Here is a 16,863-nt window from a genome sequence, read left to right as displayed (position 1 = left end):
GGCCAAGCCTAGTGTCATCAAGTATATATTGGACCAGCCCTTATAAAACTTGGCTTCCACTCTGGCTGGACCAGCCTCGAGGAGTCGCCTCTCCAGGCCTTCCTCCCAGATGCAGAGGCAGCATTTGGAAGATTGAATGCTGCCTTCTTATTAGCTTAACTTTGGGAGCTTTAAGAAGACTATGACCTGCCCATCCCCCAGGGGTTCTGATTCAGTGGGCCAAGGGTGGGCACTCGGCCTTTGAAAAGAACTGATACTGAGACAGATTTGGGTGCCAGGTACTCCGTCTTGCATCCTCCGGACGCCCTTCTCTTACTTCCATGTTTGGAACACACTGTCATGGTGGGGTCGGCTCCTTCCTGGAGTCCAGGTCAGTCCTAAGGAGAATCATGTCTGAAGCTTCTGACAGAGCTGTGTGGCTTCTCAAGTCAGAGGCTCCGAAACAATAAGATGCTGAGGGGCATCCTCTTCCTCCCCTCCAGGGATGGTATGGGAGCTTAGATACCCTTCCCTGAGTGTGAGGAGCTGGAGGGACTGGAAAGCCATTGTGCAGAGCTCCCTAGGCATCATGTCAGACAGAACTTCTTGACTGGGGTGGGCTGGGGTTCCACCTTCCAGGGAGTTCTCATACCTCTGTCTCGGATATTGTTCTTACTCCCCATGATATCCACGAGATAACATTCCCCTGGCTCCCACACACCTGTCCTTCCTACCTTCAAGGCTTCTTCTGACTGCATCGCTGCAGACCTTTACTCCACAACCTCCCAGTCTCTAGGATCCATCCACTGCCAGCGAGTGACGGATCCATCCATCAGTGAGTGGCATTCTCCACAGGCTTGATGGATAGAGAAACTGCAGCCATGCCAAAGAACCAGTAGAAAGACCTCCATCTTTCCCAGCAGCCTCTTGGCATAAACCATAGCATCCTCTGGGCTGATGTGCTGTGGCCAAACTGCTGAGTCCTTGCCCAGCCCTCATGGGCAAGGACTCCATGTCGTGTGGCTGCTTCAGTTGATGTGCACATTCCAGTTCCTAGGAGTCTAATGGAAACGTGCAGCAAATTAGCCACCCAATTAACGCAATCAGAAGGCAAGCCCAATTTGATTATGGACACAGGACAGCTTAACATGAGAATGAAAAAGCCTCACCTGGTTACCACGTGATTCTGATGTCACACAGGGACATCAGGGAGGTGGTAAGCAGGTGATCATACTCTGCGAAGCCTGAGGGTACTTAGCATGTTCCCTGGGGCCACTGCCCTTCTCACAGCATGGCCATTCCTTGCTACCTCCACTCCATCCAGGCTGCACAATGCCAGGTGGTATGATCCAAACTGAGATGTCCCCATAGTCTCGTTGGGTTTGAGCACTGGTGCTGTTTGGGAAGGCCATGGAACCTCTAGGGGTAGTGAGAATTCTGGAATTTTTATTTCTTAAAAACAAAAAACAAAGAAACAAACAACACCACAGAAATATTTTAAGAACACTTTTTTTTTTTTTAAATCCCAGGTGTGGGGACATGGGACAACGTCACTGCAGCTGACTATGATTTGCCGCATGCTCTAGCAGAGGTGTGGTTTTGCCAGCCTCAGAGAGTTTCTGCAGTCATGCAACATTTGGAATTCTCAGAACTTCTCAGAGAGTCTATACATGCTAGGGCACTGATAGGTAGGGTGGGTGATTGTTGGTTATTTAGGGGACCAGCTGTGGTTTGTTAGTAGTCACACTCAAAGAAGAAACAAAAGGAGAGAAAACAGATTGAGGGATTCTCTCCCTTTCCCTCTCCCTCTCCCCCTCCCCCTCCCCCTCTCCCTCATCTATCCTTCTTTCTCACCTATCTAGTGAAGGGGTAAAATGGGAGTGGGGAGATAAAGAGTGGGGAAAGGAAGAACCTACAAAGTAGCAAAGAGTAGCAACATTTAGGAGTGTCGGTGCCTTCTGGGGACAGTGAGCTTCTTGGGGTAGGGAGTTGGGCATTTTGTTGCTGGGTCCCACTTCCACCTTGTTTCCTGAGTGTGGGTGCAAAGTGACCAGCTAGCATTGCATCTCTATTGCCATGGTGGACTGAATCGCTTAGGAACTGTGAGCCAGGATAAACCCTTTCTCCCTTAAGTTGCTTATCTCAGGGGTTTTACCACAACAGCAGAAAAATGACTAAGCCACCATACCCTCACAGCCTCCCATTATCGCCTCCCAAGAACTGTGGCCTTTTCTCTCTTTCTTTCACTCTCCACTTATGTATCCTTGTGTCTTATAGTTTGTTTTATAACGTGCTTAAAAATGTGAATGTCTGGATTGTAAAATCTCAAGGGTCAGACCCCAAGTATTATTCATTAATAACGTATTTCATTTATATTCATACAGTAGGTGTGTATCTCTGCTCCAGATACTTAAAGAGCTCAGATTGGAGCATATATATTTTCCAATTTTTATTTGATAACTAATTGATAACTTTTATTTTTATTTGATAACTAATAAACTAATTCACTCAGTTTATCAGCATATATCTTTTGGACACTTACTCTGTGTCAGACACAAAGGATAAAGGGTTGACAAAGCAGATGCTCTGAGAATTTGATATCTTCATCCTCACAGGCTAGGCAACCTTAAAAGGGGGTATTTACAGAAACATGCTGCCTGTGGACCTTTTGGTCAACAAATGGGGGGGGGTGTCTGTAAGCTATAATGATATGGAAAAGTTCTCACTGCCCACATTATAGCCAGGTAATATTGAAGCACAATGCATTTCTCACACATTTATGAAGGCACTGGTGTGAACAAGCCCACTGCATGGCCAGTGGCATAAGCACCCTCATGACCATACACTGTTTCACTACAGTTATTTGCTATAGTATTGTACTCCTTGTACTGATAAAAGGCTCCTGCCTAGCAATTTACATGTTATTCTGACAACTTTGTGTGTCTGGTATTCCCTGTGTGTCTAATGGCATCATCTCCTCTCATAACTGATTTAAGGCATTGTTATTTTGTCTATCACGGTCCTAGGAGCAGTAGGCTAAATCAAGGTTCCAACATCAGTAGGAAGCACACTGCATAGTCTGTATAAGCAGGGGACTGTGTGGCCAGGTTTGTGTAACTGTTGTTTCTAACTGTTCACAGAACAACACAGTTACCTAAGAGCATATTTCACAGTGTATACCCTTTAACTATGCACCGTTGTGTGTGTGTGTGAATCATAAATGATAGCTGTTTGAAAAGAATCTCAGAGATAATATATGAATGCGTACTGTCCTGTTCATCTTTGTCAACTTGGCATAGGCTAAGAGGGGGGTGGGAGTGCCCTAGGGTGTCTGAATGTGTAGAAGATGGTCTTTATCCACAGCTCCCACAATCTGCCACTTCATTCTTCCTGGAGAAGCACCAAGCTCCCTAGTACCAAGAGCACATATTTGAGCTTCGTTTAAGATTTGAGACAGTCCCAGGCTCCATTCCTTAACTTTCATCTAAGGGCTGGAGGGATGGCTCAGTGGTGAGGAGCACTGAGCGGCTCTTCTAGAGGTCCTGAGTTCAAATCCCAGCAACCACATGGTGGCTCACAACCATCTGTAATGAGATCAGATGCCCTCTTCTGGTGTGTCTAAAGAGCTACAGTGTACTTATATATAATAAAAAAAAATTTTTTAAAAAAAACTTTCATCTAAAAGGTAGTTTTAGCCCCTCTGGGAACATCTACACAATAGACTCACAGACAGAAACCCATATCCCAGACATGTACGGCTCCAGACTACCTCCAAGGCTGGAGTAAATTGGCTCCCACCCACCACCTGCCGGAACACACTGGGAAGGCGGGCAGAGGTGGCGGGGCTCCGTGGTATCAGTCCATGGCTTCTGTGATGGATACATTTGGACGAGTGGAGACTTCCCCTCTTCCCCAAGTCCCGCCCCTTACCATGCTTCCGGAAATGCTATTTTTAACCTTTGCCCTCAATTCTTGCTTCTGCCCTATCCCAGCGGCCCCTCTGCCTATAGCATCCCACCCTCTCCACATGTACAAACGCAGTCCCTTCATATGGTCCATGTTATCTCAGCCATTGTAAGACCAAAGACAAAAAGCTTTGAGAAACCACCAAGTAGACAGGGACACCCAAAAAGCTTGTTATCTGTCTCCAGGAAGCCCGCGCGTCTCGGGCCTGCACAATAGCTGGGCGTTTTCCAGCTTTTGAATCTGTCTGAGGAAATTGGAAGATGACAACAGGGCTCCTTACACTTTTTTTTTTTTCAGACAAAATTAACTTCCTAGCTGTGTCACCTGAATTACTCCTAAACCACACTGTCGCCTTCCATTGACCGTGTGCCCCCCAATAATAGATGGGGCTGGCTCCCCATTACTGTAAGGATTTTTGACTTTTCTTCCAGCTCATTCCTCACACAAGAATTATTAAGATTAGACAGTGCAATTTTGAAAAGCAAAATACAAGCCACTTTAAAAAAACACATCTGACATACTTGGTTGGATTTTTATTTTTATGCGTTTCCAGCTTTTTTCTTTTTTTTTTCTCTTTCTCCCTCTGAATGTACAGCCCTGCCCCGCAACCCAACCGATGGGCTCCGGAGTCAGTGTAGCTGTTTCTAATTATTGAACCTCTAGAAGCCGTTCCAGACAGCTGCTTAGCGTTGTGTTCCCACCACCAAAACCTGAGAGACAGAATTCTTGGTTACAAAATGCTAAAAGTTAAGGGGTTGAGAGACAACTTCCATTATAAACCTCCTGGTTTCACTCACTTATAATTGTCCAAAAATTGTCCTTTTGCTCCAAATCATTCCATGCTCTGTTTCCACCCCAGGGATGAAATTACTTGGAAAGTCTGAACAAACGTGGCTGAGCCCATTTGAAATCAGGCAGCTTGGGGGAGAATATCCTTCTTCAGCTGTATCTGCCCGTGGACACCCCAACACGGACGACCCTTATCGTGTCAATACCCCTCCCACTCCCCTTCCCCGTGTGTGTGGCCAGCTTCATCCAGGGGAGGAAGTATTTGTGCTATGAGTGGAGTGGAAATAGTGGTTTTAAGAAGGAAACCAGAGGCAATGACAGTATCAGACGATCCTAGGACGTCAGGGCAGACGGAGGCACTCACACTGAACTATGTGTGGAAGAAAGTTCCTTTCCTGGACTAGCTGTCCTATCTGTGATGGCGTGCTGTGGTTAAAAGTATGTGAAGTAATAAGAGACAAGTATGAGTTTGACTATGGGGTTTACCATAACTAGCTATGGGATCCTGTATTAAATTAAATAGCTAATTGAGTTAAATGCACTTTCTTGAGTGTTGATGTCCTCATCATTGAAATGAGAATAGTGGCAGTCAATCCCCACTTCCCAGAAGGGCTTTTCTGATAAAAGGAGATGCATATAGAACGCTGGTCTTGCAAGTGAGAGGTACAGTGACATGTGCCCGCGTGGCTGTAGTGCCATATATCAACTGGGTCAACATCTTGACTCCGCATCTTCCAGAGCATTCCCATCTCATACTGGTGACCACTCTTCTGTTTCACTTCAGGAAACCAGTCTTTCCCCATCTCAGCCCTAGGATTAAATGCCCCATTCCCCACAGGTGTATATGGTGTCTGACAGAACTTGGGCACCAAGGACCTCTCTCTACTCTCTCCCAGTGCAGGTCTGTGTGTGCTGCCGTAGCCTCTGTGAGCTCTGTTGTGTCTGGAAGATGATGTTTCCTTGGGGTCATCTGCAACTCTGGCTCCTACGATCTTTTTGCTTCCTCTTCTGCCTGGTTCCCTGAACCTTGAATGGGGAGATAGGGGGTTGACATTTGACAAAGATATCCCATTTAGGGCTGAGTGTGGCAAAGTCTTATAAGGGCCACAGAGTGGACGACTGCAGTTTCATTCCCATGGCATGGTGGTTTTCGTGAGAGTGGCCCCATAGGATCATATTATTCGCATCCTTAGTCCCCAGCTGGTGAGCTGTTTTAGAAGGATTAGGAGGAGGTGTGGCCTTGTTAGAGAGGAGGTGTGGCCTTGTTAGAGAGGAGGTGTAGCCTTGTTGGAGAGGAGGTTTGGCCTTGTTGGAGAGGAGGTGTGGCCTTATTGGAGAGGAGGTGTGGCCTTGTTGGAGAGGAGGTGTGGCCTTGTTAGAAGCGATATGTCACTGGAAGTTTAAAGCTCTCAGAAACTGCTCCAGAGCCATGCCTATGTGCTTCCCGCCATGATCATGAACTAGCCCTCTAAGAGATACCATTGCCTTAGCCATGGTATCTCTTCACAGCAATAAAACAGCGGCTAAGAGAAGTCGATTTAGAGGCTAGGAAGATCATGAGCAAAGCTTTGACAGGCCCTGAGTCTGGTAAAGGCTACTTCCTGCCCCTAGGTCCCAGCTCACTGGCTGCTTACATGGTCGGGGAAGTCTAAGGCATCTCATTCATTTTATGTGAGAGTACACTGTTGTTGTCTTCAGAGACACCAGAAGAGGGCATCAGATCCCATAATGGTTGTGAGCCATCATGTGGTTGCTGGGAATTGAACTCAGGACCTCTAGAAGAGCAGTCAGTGCTCTCTCTCTTTTTGTTTAAGATTTATTTTTTATTATTATTGTATTGTTATATCTAAGTACAATGCTGTCTTCAGACACACCAGAAGAGTGTGTCAGATCTCATTACTGATGGTACGGATGGTTGTGAGCCACCATGTAGTTGCTGGGATTTGAACTCAGGACCTTTGGAAGAGCAGTCAGTGCTCTTAACCGCTGAGCCATCTCTGCAGCCAGCAGGAGTCTCATTCATAAGGACACAAATCCCACTCATGAAAGCAGAGGCTTCCTGAGGGCCCCAGGCAACCCCCAAAACCCCTTATGTGAAACCAGCACTGTAGGGGGTCAGGAAATCAACACAGGGTGTTCACAGGAAATCAACACCGAGGGTGGCCAGTGAAGATACTTAGATATTCACATACATATTATGTACCAACCCAGATAAGACTATAGTGGCTGAGTAGCTCAATCACTGGGGAGTTTGCCTTGCAAGTAGGGAAATGTGAGCTCAGTCTCTAGGACCCATGAAAAGGAAGGCAGGCACAGACTTCCCAGATAGAGAGAGTAGGAGGCAGCTAGGCTCTGGGACTTGCTAGTCAGCCAGTCCAACCTACATTAAGAAATCCTGTCTCAAATATATACTATAGATACCAGCAAGGATGTCTACAAAGGCACTGCAGGCCACCCGCGTGTCTGCAGGAACACTGTGCAACCAAAGAACACATCAGCTAGTGCTAACACAGCCCCCAAGAAAACAAAACCTCAAGGGAAACGGACAACAAACCATGTACGCACCTTAAAACATGGAATAGTGGTGATTTCCACGCGTGTCGTATGGAGAGATAAACTCGTGCAAAGAACATTTTCAAAGACTGGTGAGGAAAAAAAATAGGAGAAGTAAGTGCCTGGGGGGGGGTTGTTAAATATGAAGCAGCAGGCGAGGAAGAGGGAGAGGTGGCTTGAGAGTTCTGTGCCATCAGTTAGAGCAGAGGTTCTCAACCTTCCTAATGCCGAGTCCCTGACCCCCAACCATAAAGTTATTTTGTTGCTACTTCATAACTGTAATCTTGTTGCTGTTGTGAATGGTAATGTAAGTATCCGATATGCAGGCTACCAACCCCAATGGGGTCGCAACCCACAGGTTGAGAACCACTGAACTAGAAGGATGAATTTGTCTCTACTCTCCTGGGGCTCGCCAGCAGTGTCATGCCTAGAGAGGCCTGAAGACAACCACAGAGGCATCCAGTTTCTTCCTTCCTTCCTTCCTTCCTTCCTTCCTTCCTTCCTTCCTTCCTTCCTTTCTTTCTTTCTTTCTTTCTTTCTTTCTTTCTTTCTTTCTTTTTTAAGACAGGATTCTCTCTCCAGCTCCCACTCCCGCATTCGCTCTGAACTCTGCCTCAGCTTGCTCACTGGAAATTATAAACTCAGACCACCACCGCAACCTGATTTTTGCTAGGGTTCTGGCGATCAAACTCAGGTCCTGGTGCTTGCAAAGCAACCATTTTCTACAGATGGGGCCCTCTCCCTAACTCTACAATTGTGCCATTTAACAGCACCAAACCCATAATGTATATTAAACAATCCTATTTTATTTGTGTGTTTTATCCTTCAGATTCTGAGCTAAGAAATCTTTCTGCTCCCTCTAGGACCGGTATCCAAGACTGGGTGTGGTCCCTTGCTTCCACGAGAGATCTTGGAACACAAAGTCAGTTGATCGCTGACGGACACTATTGATTCACTAAAGTAAAGATGTTTTAGAGGTGATCTGACCAGACTCTTCTATCATACAGCAGAGGACTCCGAAGCCTTGTGGTGTCCAGGATCTGCTCGAGGTGCCCCGTTGCCATCAGAGAACCCTCTGCCCTTCCTTCTGGTCTCTGTTCTTTGTACCAGTTCCCCAGCTTTTGCTAATTCTTAGGTGTTCAATAAGTGACTCTGTCTTCCTTCAAATCTACATCTGGCTCCTCAGATGTGGGAAGTGCTGATCCCAGCCAACATTTTTATACTCTCTTGGCTTTGGTTAAAGGGGGCAAAAGAAAACCTGATTCCCATTGAAAAATTAATTTGGCTACTCCCAAGTCCCAGGTTCCACTTGTGGGAACATCTCCGTCTGTCAGTGACAATGGAAACGTTCCTGTCAGAGTGGGATCCAGTCCTAAGTCTGAAACACTGTACCAGTGGCAGGGCAGGTCTAGTCTATTCCCCTCCAGCTGCTGCGGAACGGTTCACTATCTCCCACTGATATTCCTATGCCTCCTCTGTGGGTGTCTTCATGCTCTCGCCGTGACTCCTCCTTGGGGCCCGTTTCTGCAGTCTGAAACAAACATTCCACTGAATGACACAGGTTCCAGGAGCTTCTGGCCAGAGTTGGAGGCTTTCCCAAGGCTCTGAAGATGCTTTCCCAGACAGGCGCGGCTAATACCGGGAGCTCGCAGCAGAGGGCGCCCATGCCTAACTGTCTCCACGCCGCAGCATCCAGCTAAAGATGGATGGGTTACTAGCTGCACCACAGCTGCACAGCCCAAGGAGTTTCCCCCGTGGGGACTCTGGGCCCAAGGCCAGTTCCTCTGTGGTCTGTGGTCAGAGATGGCTGTGTGCTCCAAAACTGTCACGGGAGACATTTTCATGGAGTTTTCCAGGAGGGTGAGAGTGGCTCTCTTCTGACTGGAAGGTTTTTTTGTTGTTGTTGTTTTTTTTTTTTTCCTTTTTTTGTGGGGTGGGGTGGGGGTGCTTCACAAGCTGGCAGAGACTCTTTTCCCTGATCCACTTTCCCTGGGCACCTTCGGAAAAAAGGGGAAGAGTTTAAGTTTCCTTGCCGCTACCCACCTAGCCCCTCCTAGTCCCAGCGACACCCTAAATTAAGCCCACAACGGTCTTGATTCTTTCTCCAAGTGGGAAAACCTTGTAGCCGAAAGCCTTAGTTCAGTTTGAGGAAAGGCTCCAGAAGCCAGCTGTTAGAAGCACAGCGGTGGAAGCGCTGATCACTCAGAGAAGAGATTTGATGTTTGGAAACAGTCAAGTCCCATTCCGTCCCAAACGTATTAAATAATGTAGGAAAGGAAGCTAAGAACCAAGAAAGAGCGAGCGTGGTGCTAGGGCAGGTTGGGTAGATGCAGATGCTATGAGAATCTGTGTCACGTGTGTGTGTGGGGGGGGTTGTGGTTATTTAATGAGTTTTCGATGTAGAATCGTGAGACCACCTTCTTAGGTGGCCTCTAAACCAGTTTTAAAGACGAAAGTCTAAAAGAGAACCAGCCAAAGAAAATACGCACGCGCTGAACATTCGGAATATGTTAGCCAGCCGCTGGCTTGTCCGAGTTCCACATTTATTTAAGAAGAGCCTTTCCTTTAAGTGCTCTGGGTGCCCCTTGCATCTACTAGCACTCAGTCTGCAGATCCTCCTCAGTCACAGCATAGGGCACTGGAGGTCTTGAAGATCAGCGTCTGCGGTGAGGGCAGCCATGCCCCTCGCCCTGAGCTCTGTGTGTGCCCTGGGACCAACACTGACCTCAGAAATCTTTGTCTCTTCATATTTAGAATGAATAGATACCACATACATATGCATTCTTTCTCTCTCTCTCTCTCTCTCTCTCTCTCTCTCTCTCTCTCTCTCTCTCTCTCACACACACACACACACACACACTCCTCAATCCCTAAAAGAATGTGTGTGTGTGTGTGTGTGTGTACATGCTCACTTGCCCATGTGTGATGTGTGAAAGCCAGGGGTATCTTCCTCTATCTTTCTAATCTTCTCTTTGTCTCTCTCCTCTCTCCTCTCTCCTCTCTCCTCTCTCCTCTCTCCTCTCTCTCTCTCTCTCTCTCTCTCTCTCTCTCTCTCTCTCTCTCTCTCAGAAAAGTAGGTCTCTTACTTAACCTGGAGCTACACCAGCTAGCCTGTGAGCCTCTGGGATCCACTGCCACATTTCACACCACTTCAGAAATGTATCTTACTGGGGCTATAGCTGAATGAAGAAAGGACGGACACACAGACAGAAAAGCTGGGATCTGGTGGGCTGTGCTCTCTCTCTGATGAAGAAACAGCAGCGATAGCAAGCCAGAAACTCATCATGTCTATTTTACGTATCTGAATCAAGGAGCTGGGTTTCCTGGATACAGCTGACTAGGAAGGTGGGCTCATGGTACACAGCTGAACAAGGAGGCAGACTTACCTAATCTTCATAGGAAGTCTCTGTAGGGGAGCAGTCTCAGCCGGCATCAGTCCTGGAGAAGAAGCTATGGTTGACCCGTCTGCACCTGCTGTTTGCTCTGGGGCCAGAGGAAGGCTTGGCCAACTCCTGATCTGGAGAAGGCTTAGCTAGCTCCCATGGGTCTGAGGTATTGGGGTCCTTGACCCAGCTTGGTTCATGTCAACACCTTATATTCAGTCAGGATCTCATCTGTTCCCCACAGTCCACCTGTATACTTCTCACCACGCTGGCATCCAGAAGCTTGCTGTCATGTCAGGCTTCTCTGCGGGTGCTAGGTAACTACAATCAGGTCCTCATGCTCATGGGACAAACCTCACCCACCCAGCCACGTCTGTCACTTCAGTCCCAGAGAAGTAATCTCTGTTAACTTTGATCTTCCTGTTTCCTGTCTGTCTCGGGTCTCAGTTCCCTAAGGCAAGGAACACTGAGGCTGAATTTATCTGCTTACTGCCCACCATACCCCTGAAAAGTGATTTAACTGCTCACAGCCTGACAATGGGACTGCTCTATTTGCAATGGAATGAAATAGAACGAAACCGGGGGTACCGACTGTGGGGAAAAAAAATGCCAACTTTGAACTGGGTGCTTGGCTCTAAGCTGTTATGGAAACACTTCCATCAGACCTCATCTCTGTTCGAGGAGTTCACAGGTAAAGTTTATTTCATATGTAAGTGAATAATAGAATATGCAACACACAGTGTGAATGGTGTTCAAATGGAGAGAGACTCCATTCTAGCCTATACCCGAATCCCAGAGAACTTCCCAGCTTCACAAACACATACCACACACTCCAAGCAGTGCCAATATCATATTTATTATTTTCTTTTCCATTTGTTTGCTTTCCATGGCAAGTGAAAAAATAATTTAAACCAATTATATGTACAGAGGCTTGGCCACACTTCCCAAGAACTGCCGGAAAAGACCTCAGCCCCTTAAATAGCAAAGAAGGGTCACCTTTAACAGCCGTACAAAACTCCACCTAGAAAAGTCTCATGTGTAGAAAGGTTTGTCTTTATTACAAGCATCACATTTTGGGGACAGGAAGGGAGCCCAGAGTGGGAGATGGGGGAGAGTGTGCAGGGTAGGGCCACACACACACACACACACACACACCCGCCCAGGGTCACCCTGGGTGGGGAAGCTGCAGCTGAGGAGGTTCAGGTGATCTGCAGTGGGGTCTCCAGCATCTCCATGAGGAAGCTGTCGATGGGGGTGTCGCCAATGAGCTTAAAGAAGAAGAGGTGTTCCAGGCATTTCAGGCCGATGGAGCGCAGAGCAGGGAGACGCAGCAGAAGCTTGGCAAACCTGGAGGGAAGCCAAGGGGCACTGTGACCAGGGAATGGCAAGAAAAGACACACCTGCTGTCGCCGGTGGAGACTGCCTGATGGGTCTCTACCAAGCTGTGACAGAAAAGCCCGGAAACAGAGATGAAGGAGCTGGAGGATTGCAACCCAGGGAGCTTCTAGGAACTTCAGAAACCAGCTAGAGGGCTGGTTTGTGTTAAAAAGAACCGGGCTCCCACAGCATGTTGGCAGTCTTAGGTTTTATGACATGTTCCAGAATTGTCCATCAATCACGGAACTGTCTGGCTGACATTACCTGCCAGCCAGACATTTCCCTGCATTCCTCGGGGTCTGCCAAGATTAGTAGTGGGGGCTTTGGAACAGGGCGTGACACATGAGGTGTGCTCTTCTCAGGACAGCTATAGGCACTAGATGAATAAAAGTGGGAACCTGCCGAGTACCAGGCATGACCAGAGACGCTGATTTTCCTCTCAGTCTAACTGGTCTCTTTAGACTCTGTGACCTCCGTCTGCTTCCAAAACCAAGTTCTCGATTTCAATCAGTATTTCTATGACCGTCTTCCGCCTCTGAGCTTCTCCTCAGGTTGGGATGAGGGAGGGAGAGAGACTAGTAGTCGGCTTCTGAGAAGCCTGTCTGTTTGGGGGAGAAAAATACACATACACTCATACACACTGATCACATATGCTCACGCACCCGAGACCCACACGTGTGCATCTTCTATTACACATGCGCATAGTCTCTTCTACACTCTGAGCGTGGAGTATCCCCCCATAGGAGCAGGGAGGCTCTGTATGCTCGTGTATTTACGCTGGTCCCCAGTTGGTGGCGCTGCTTGGAAAGGTTTCGGAAACTTTGGGAGCTGGGGCCTCACTAGGTGAAATGCTAAGGCAGGACTTGGGGTTTTAGAGCCTGGTGCCCCTTTCACTTGCTCTCTGCTTCCTGAGTATGGTATGATGTCACCACCTGCCTCCTGCTCCTGCTCCTGCTCCCAAGCTTCTCTGCCATGATGGACAGTATCTCTCAGGAACTGGAAGCCAAGATAAACCCTTCCTCCCCTAAGTTGCTTCTGTCAGAGCATTTTACCGCAGCAACAAGAAAGATACGCCCCCACCCCCAACGTGGGCTTGAGCATCTACCCTCACTTACACACGCATACTTACAAACACACATGTGCACGCACACATTTTTGCATATGAACATTCACACTCAGGCTGCCATGCATACATACTCGCGCGCGCGCGTGTGTGTGTGTGTGTGTGTGTGTGTGTGTATGTGTGTGAACATCCTTACTCTCTCATGTACACACACTTTAACATTTGTCTGGACTTTCTATAATGGGGGTGCTCACTGCGAGAGCTAGGCACGGGAAGAGTGTGTGTGTCATCTGTATAGCCCATCAGGTCCCTTGATTTGAAACATGCTTTGATTTGCCTGTGTGACTTCAAATTTTTCATTTCAAGAAAGTTTTGAACTGGAATGTCAGTGTCCCTTGGAAATGTGCATACTTCTATATTTGTGGCACACGGTGTTTGCAAATACAGCACCAGGGCTGAGGAAATACCTCAGTCAGGAAACTATTTGCCATATAGTCTTAAAAGACCTGCAGAAGAGACAGAAATGTGTCTGGGGCTAACTGGGCAGCTGGCCCTACAGTCTGTGAGTTCTAGGCAAGTGACCTCCCTTTCTCACACACATAATTCACACACATATAATACACACACACACTTATGAATGACTTCTGGTCTCTAAATGCACACATATCCACACTCAGACACACAATGCTCCTATACCAGCAGCATACACCCAAATAAGACAAAAATAATTAAAATGTATCAATATAAAAAAACAAATTGGCACCCTACAAAGAGTATTTTCTTTAAAGTGCAAAGTTAGACTGAGATTAATTCCGGCATCCTGTAAAGATATCAATGTTTTCCAATCGCTACCTATATATATACCGTTGGCATTGGGTTTGGGGAACTAAGACCAGGGCTAATGGAATGAACCCCTGCATCAGTAGACAGTGTCACTGCATACCTGGCTGGTATGTCAGGATCAAGGTGGCCTTTATGGAGGCTTACTGTGTGTGCAAGATGTGTGTGGGATCTGTACCCTGCTTTGATTTCTGCTTCGAACTTTCTCAAAGAACCGGAGCCCTACAGGGTGTACTGCTACATTCTAGCCACAAGGTGGCAGCACTCCACCACTGCGAAAATGCCGACTGGGCAGTGCCAGCATGCCAAGTTAGCTACCTGCCTGAGTAAGCTAAGGGACTCCCATCATGCACCTGCTGAGCCTCCTGTGAGCTCACCTAGGTGGCTCTGGGGCATAATGGAGTCACAGGGAGGAAGGAGCCAGGGTCTTTGAGTGCTGGTAGTGAAGATGGCTGCTTCTGTGTGCTGAGTGCCCACCTAGATTGAAGACTGAGAAAGGAAACTCACTGGGTTAAGTTACTGGCTTAGTTACTAGTTAACTGGGTCTGTTATCACTACTTCACTTCTAATAATACAGTAATCTGATTATTAATTGACCCACCCACTTGATTTCTTCACAGCGTCTGACAAAATGACAGTTTAGTGTCTGCAGAACATTTGGTAGATGTCAGTGTACCATCCTGGATAAACAGAAATCTGACTTCACAGAGGAATAAGTCACTAGTGTGTGTTGGGAGGGGGTGTGCAATTAATCATAAAGACAAAATTAATGTCTTAGGCAGTCTTCTATTTCACTCCCCCCCCCCCCCGCATGGGATGTGAGAATCACAGTTTCTCATTTTAGTCAGTTTGTAGAAAGGGTAAACTCTTCGCTTAGCCATGCTTTGCAGGAAACTTCAAAAGGTTTGTTCTAACCAAACAGTAATACTATAAATAGTACAACACTAAATAAATAGTACAGAGGCACCCAGATGGATGCTTGAGGACCAGCATCTCTCAGCTCTCGGAGCCTGTCCTTTGTGGTCCATGAGAGTCACCATGGGGCTGGGACTGTGAGGGACCTGCTGTCACTTCATAGAGACGTGGGTTCACATCTTCTCTCCACCGGCCACCAGCTTTGCGATCTCGATTAAGTGACTTGTCCTTTCTGGATCTCTGAAACTGGCTGGAATCGAGATCCATTCATTTCCCTGTTCATCCAGCATTTAAGGAAATGAATCCTGGTCTCCCGCCCACCCCATCTGCAAGAAAAATCTGTCCCTGTTCCCTGTGTGCTTCGCCGAAACTGAAGATACAGCCAAACCTGTACATAGGTACAGAAAACGTATGTACGTGTGCATATACACATATAGAGCGGTAAAAAGGTAAATTTATAAGTCAGACACTCAGTAAGAGGTAAACAATGAAAACAAAACACAGTTATCATATCAACACATGGCAATAAAAGCTGCCGAAAGATCATTGATTCACCTGGGGAACTGCCCATTTAATGTTGGTGTTTTCAAACTACATTTGACTGCTGGTAACCAAACAGCAAAAAAAGCAAACCCACGGGCGGATTGGGCGAGATGCTATTCTATCTACAGCCCCTGTTTTCATCACTAATGCTAGCGGTGGGATGAATGTTGACCTAGAACACACGACCTTGACCTCGCTGAGGCTTTAATCTTGTGGTGCCAATGTCAGCCCAGTAAGGAGATGCGCAGTCAATGGGGGGCAGAGGGGGCAGGCAGGTGTGCTGCTGTTAACATTGCATTCTCACATCTCTCTCACCTGCCTGGCTGTTCCGGATACTTCTGCTTGGTATAGGCCTCCAGGGTGGCATAAACCTTCTCTCGAAGAGTCTCCACCTCAGAGGGATTGGATAAACCCTTGGCATCTGCAGAGAGCAATGGATTTAATTTCTGGTTAATGCCTCAGCAGGACACCCTCCTCCAGACAGTGTCGAACTGGCCACCTCCCTTGGAGTTGGGAATTCACGAACAGGCACAACTGGGAAGTAAGCAGAACCCGTGTGTCCGGTGGCTGTCCTTCCTGTGCATCATTTTCCTAACAAACTCTCCATCTGAAGGATTTTAAATTGTCACTAGTGAAAGAGACCCTCTGCTGACTTGAGGAGAGGTGATCCAGGCCTGTCTTGAAAAGCAATATTCATGCCCTCACTGGACACTTTTGACATGTTGAGTGTGCCTAAGTGCTGAGATGGGGCACAAAAGCAAACCCTACACATGGCCTGCATCAGAGCTACACCAATCTTGGACCTAAAGGGTTCACGTATGTCAGGTCAAACTACAGAAGACTGGACATACACAGCAGCTTTTGACGAAGCTGGTCACTTCCTCCTCTTAAAGTGCTTTTGCCCCTGGACCTCTAAGATGCCACTCCCTTCCCACTGACCACATGCTAGGCTCCTTTGAGAGCCCTTCTTTCCCCCACCAGCTTGTGAGATTCTCAGTCCCCAGCTCTTTTTGCTGTCTTTGCTCACAAGTGATGTGCCATCGGGTTCACGGCTGCCTCCCACTTCAGTCAGAAGAAGGCAGCTCTTGCCTATGTATCTTTGGTCCTGGATTCTTTGGATGTCTACTGTCCATCCCCCCAAGTTCATTGTCCAAGGAAAACATTCTGGTTATAACCCATTCACCCTTAGAACATGCTGCCCCTGGAGTTTTACCCATGCCAAGTGAATGGGAATTCCATGTCTGCAGTAGTTCAGAGAAATGAACCACTCCTGAGACATAAAATGATGCCTGTCGTTCTTTCACACTCTACATCCAGCTCACTAGAAGGTCTCATCTACACCAGCTGCTCTCACCCAATGAAACTCCACACCCAGCTGAAATACCGATGGCTCTGGAGAGGAGAGGCAATGAAGAGAAGACTCTATAGACTGATGGCTTCTGGACTCTATAGACT

At 47.4% G+C, this 16,863-nt stretch overlaps 1 protein-coding gene across 2 annotated transcripts in view; it reads right to left on the bottom strand.

The window, feature by feature from the left end:
- Positions 1–11,505: 11,505 nt before the first annotated feature.
- The window catches only part of Rxrg (retinoid X receptor gamma), a 42,422-nt gene continuing 37,064 nt past the window's right edge, over positions 11,506–16,863 (bottom strand). The window contains exons 8-9 of one of the 2 annotated variants that reach the window (XM_021197498.1): positions 15,724–15,829; positions 11,506–12,017 (exon numbers count right to left, since the gene is read on the bottom strand). In XM_021197498.1, coding sequence (XP_021053157.1) covers positions 11,870–12,017; positions 15,724–15,829 — 254 coding nt within the window. In that variant the 3' untranslated portion in view covers positions 11,506–11,869. The remainder of the gene's footprint in view (positions 12,018–15,723; positions 15,830–16,863) is intronic. The other variant, XM_021197496.2, reaches the window with a different exon arrangement.

This window comes from Mus pahari, chromosome 5 (genome assembly GCF_900095145.1).
Source record: "Mus pahari chromosome 5, PAHARI_EIJ_v1.1, whole genome shotgun sequence".
NCBI lineage: Eukaryota > Metazoa > Chordata > Mammalia > Rodentia > Muridae > Mus > Mus pahari.
The sequence above is the reverse complement of the archived record's forward strand: the minus strand, read 5'-3'. Positions and strand labels throughout refer to the sequence as shown.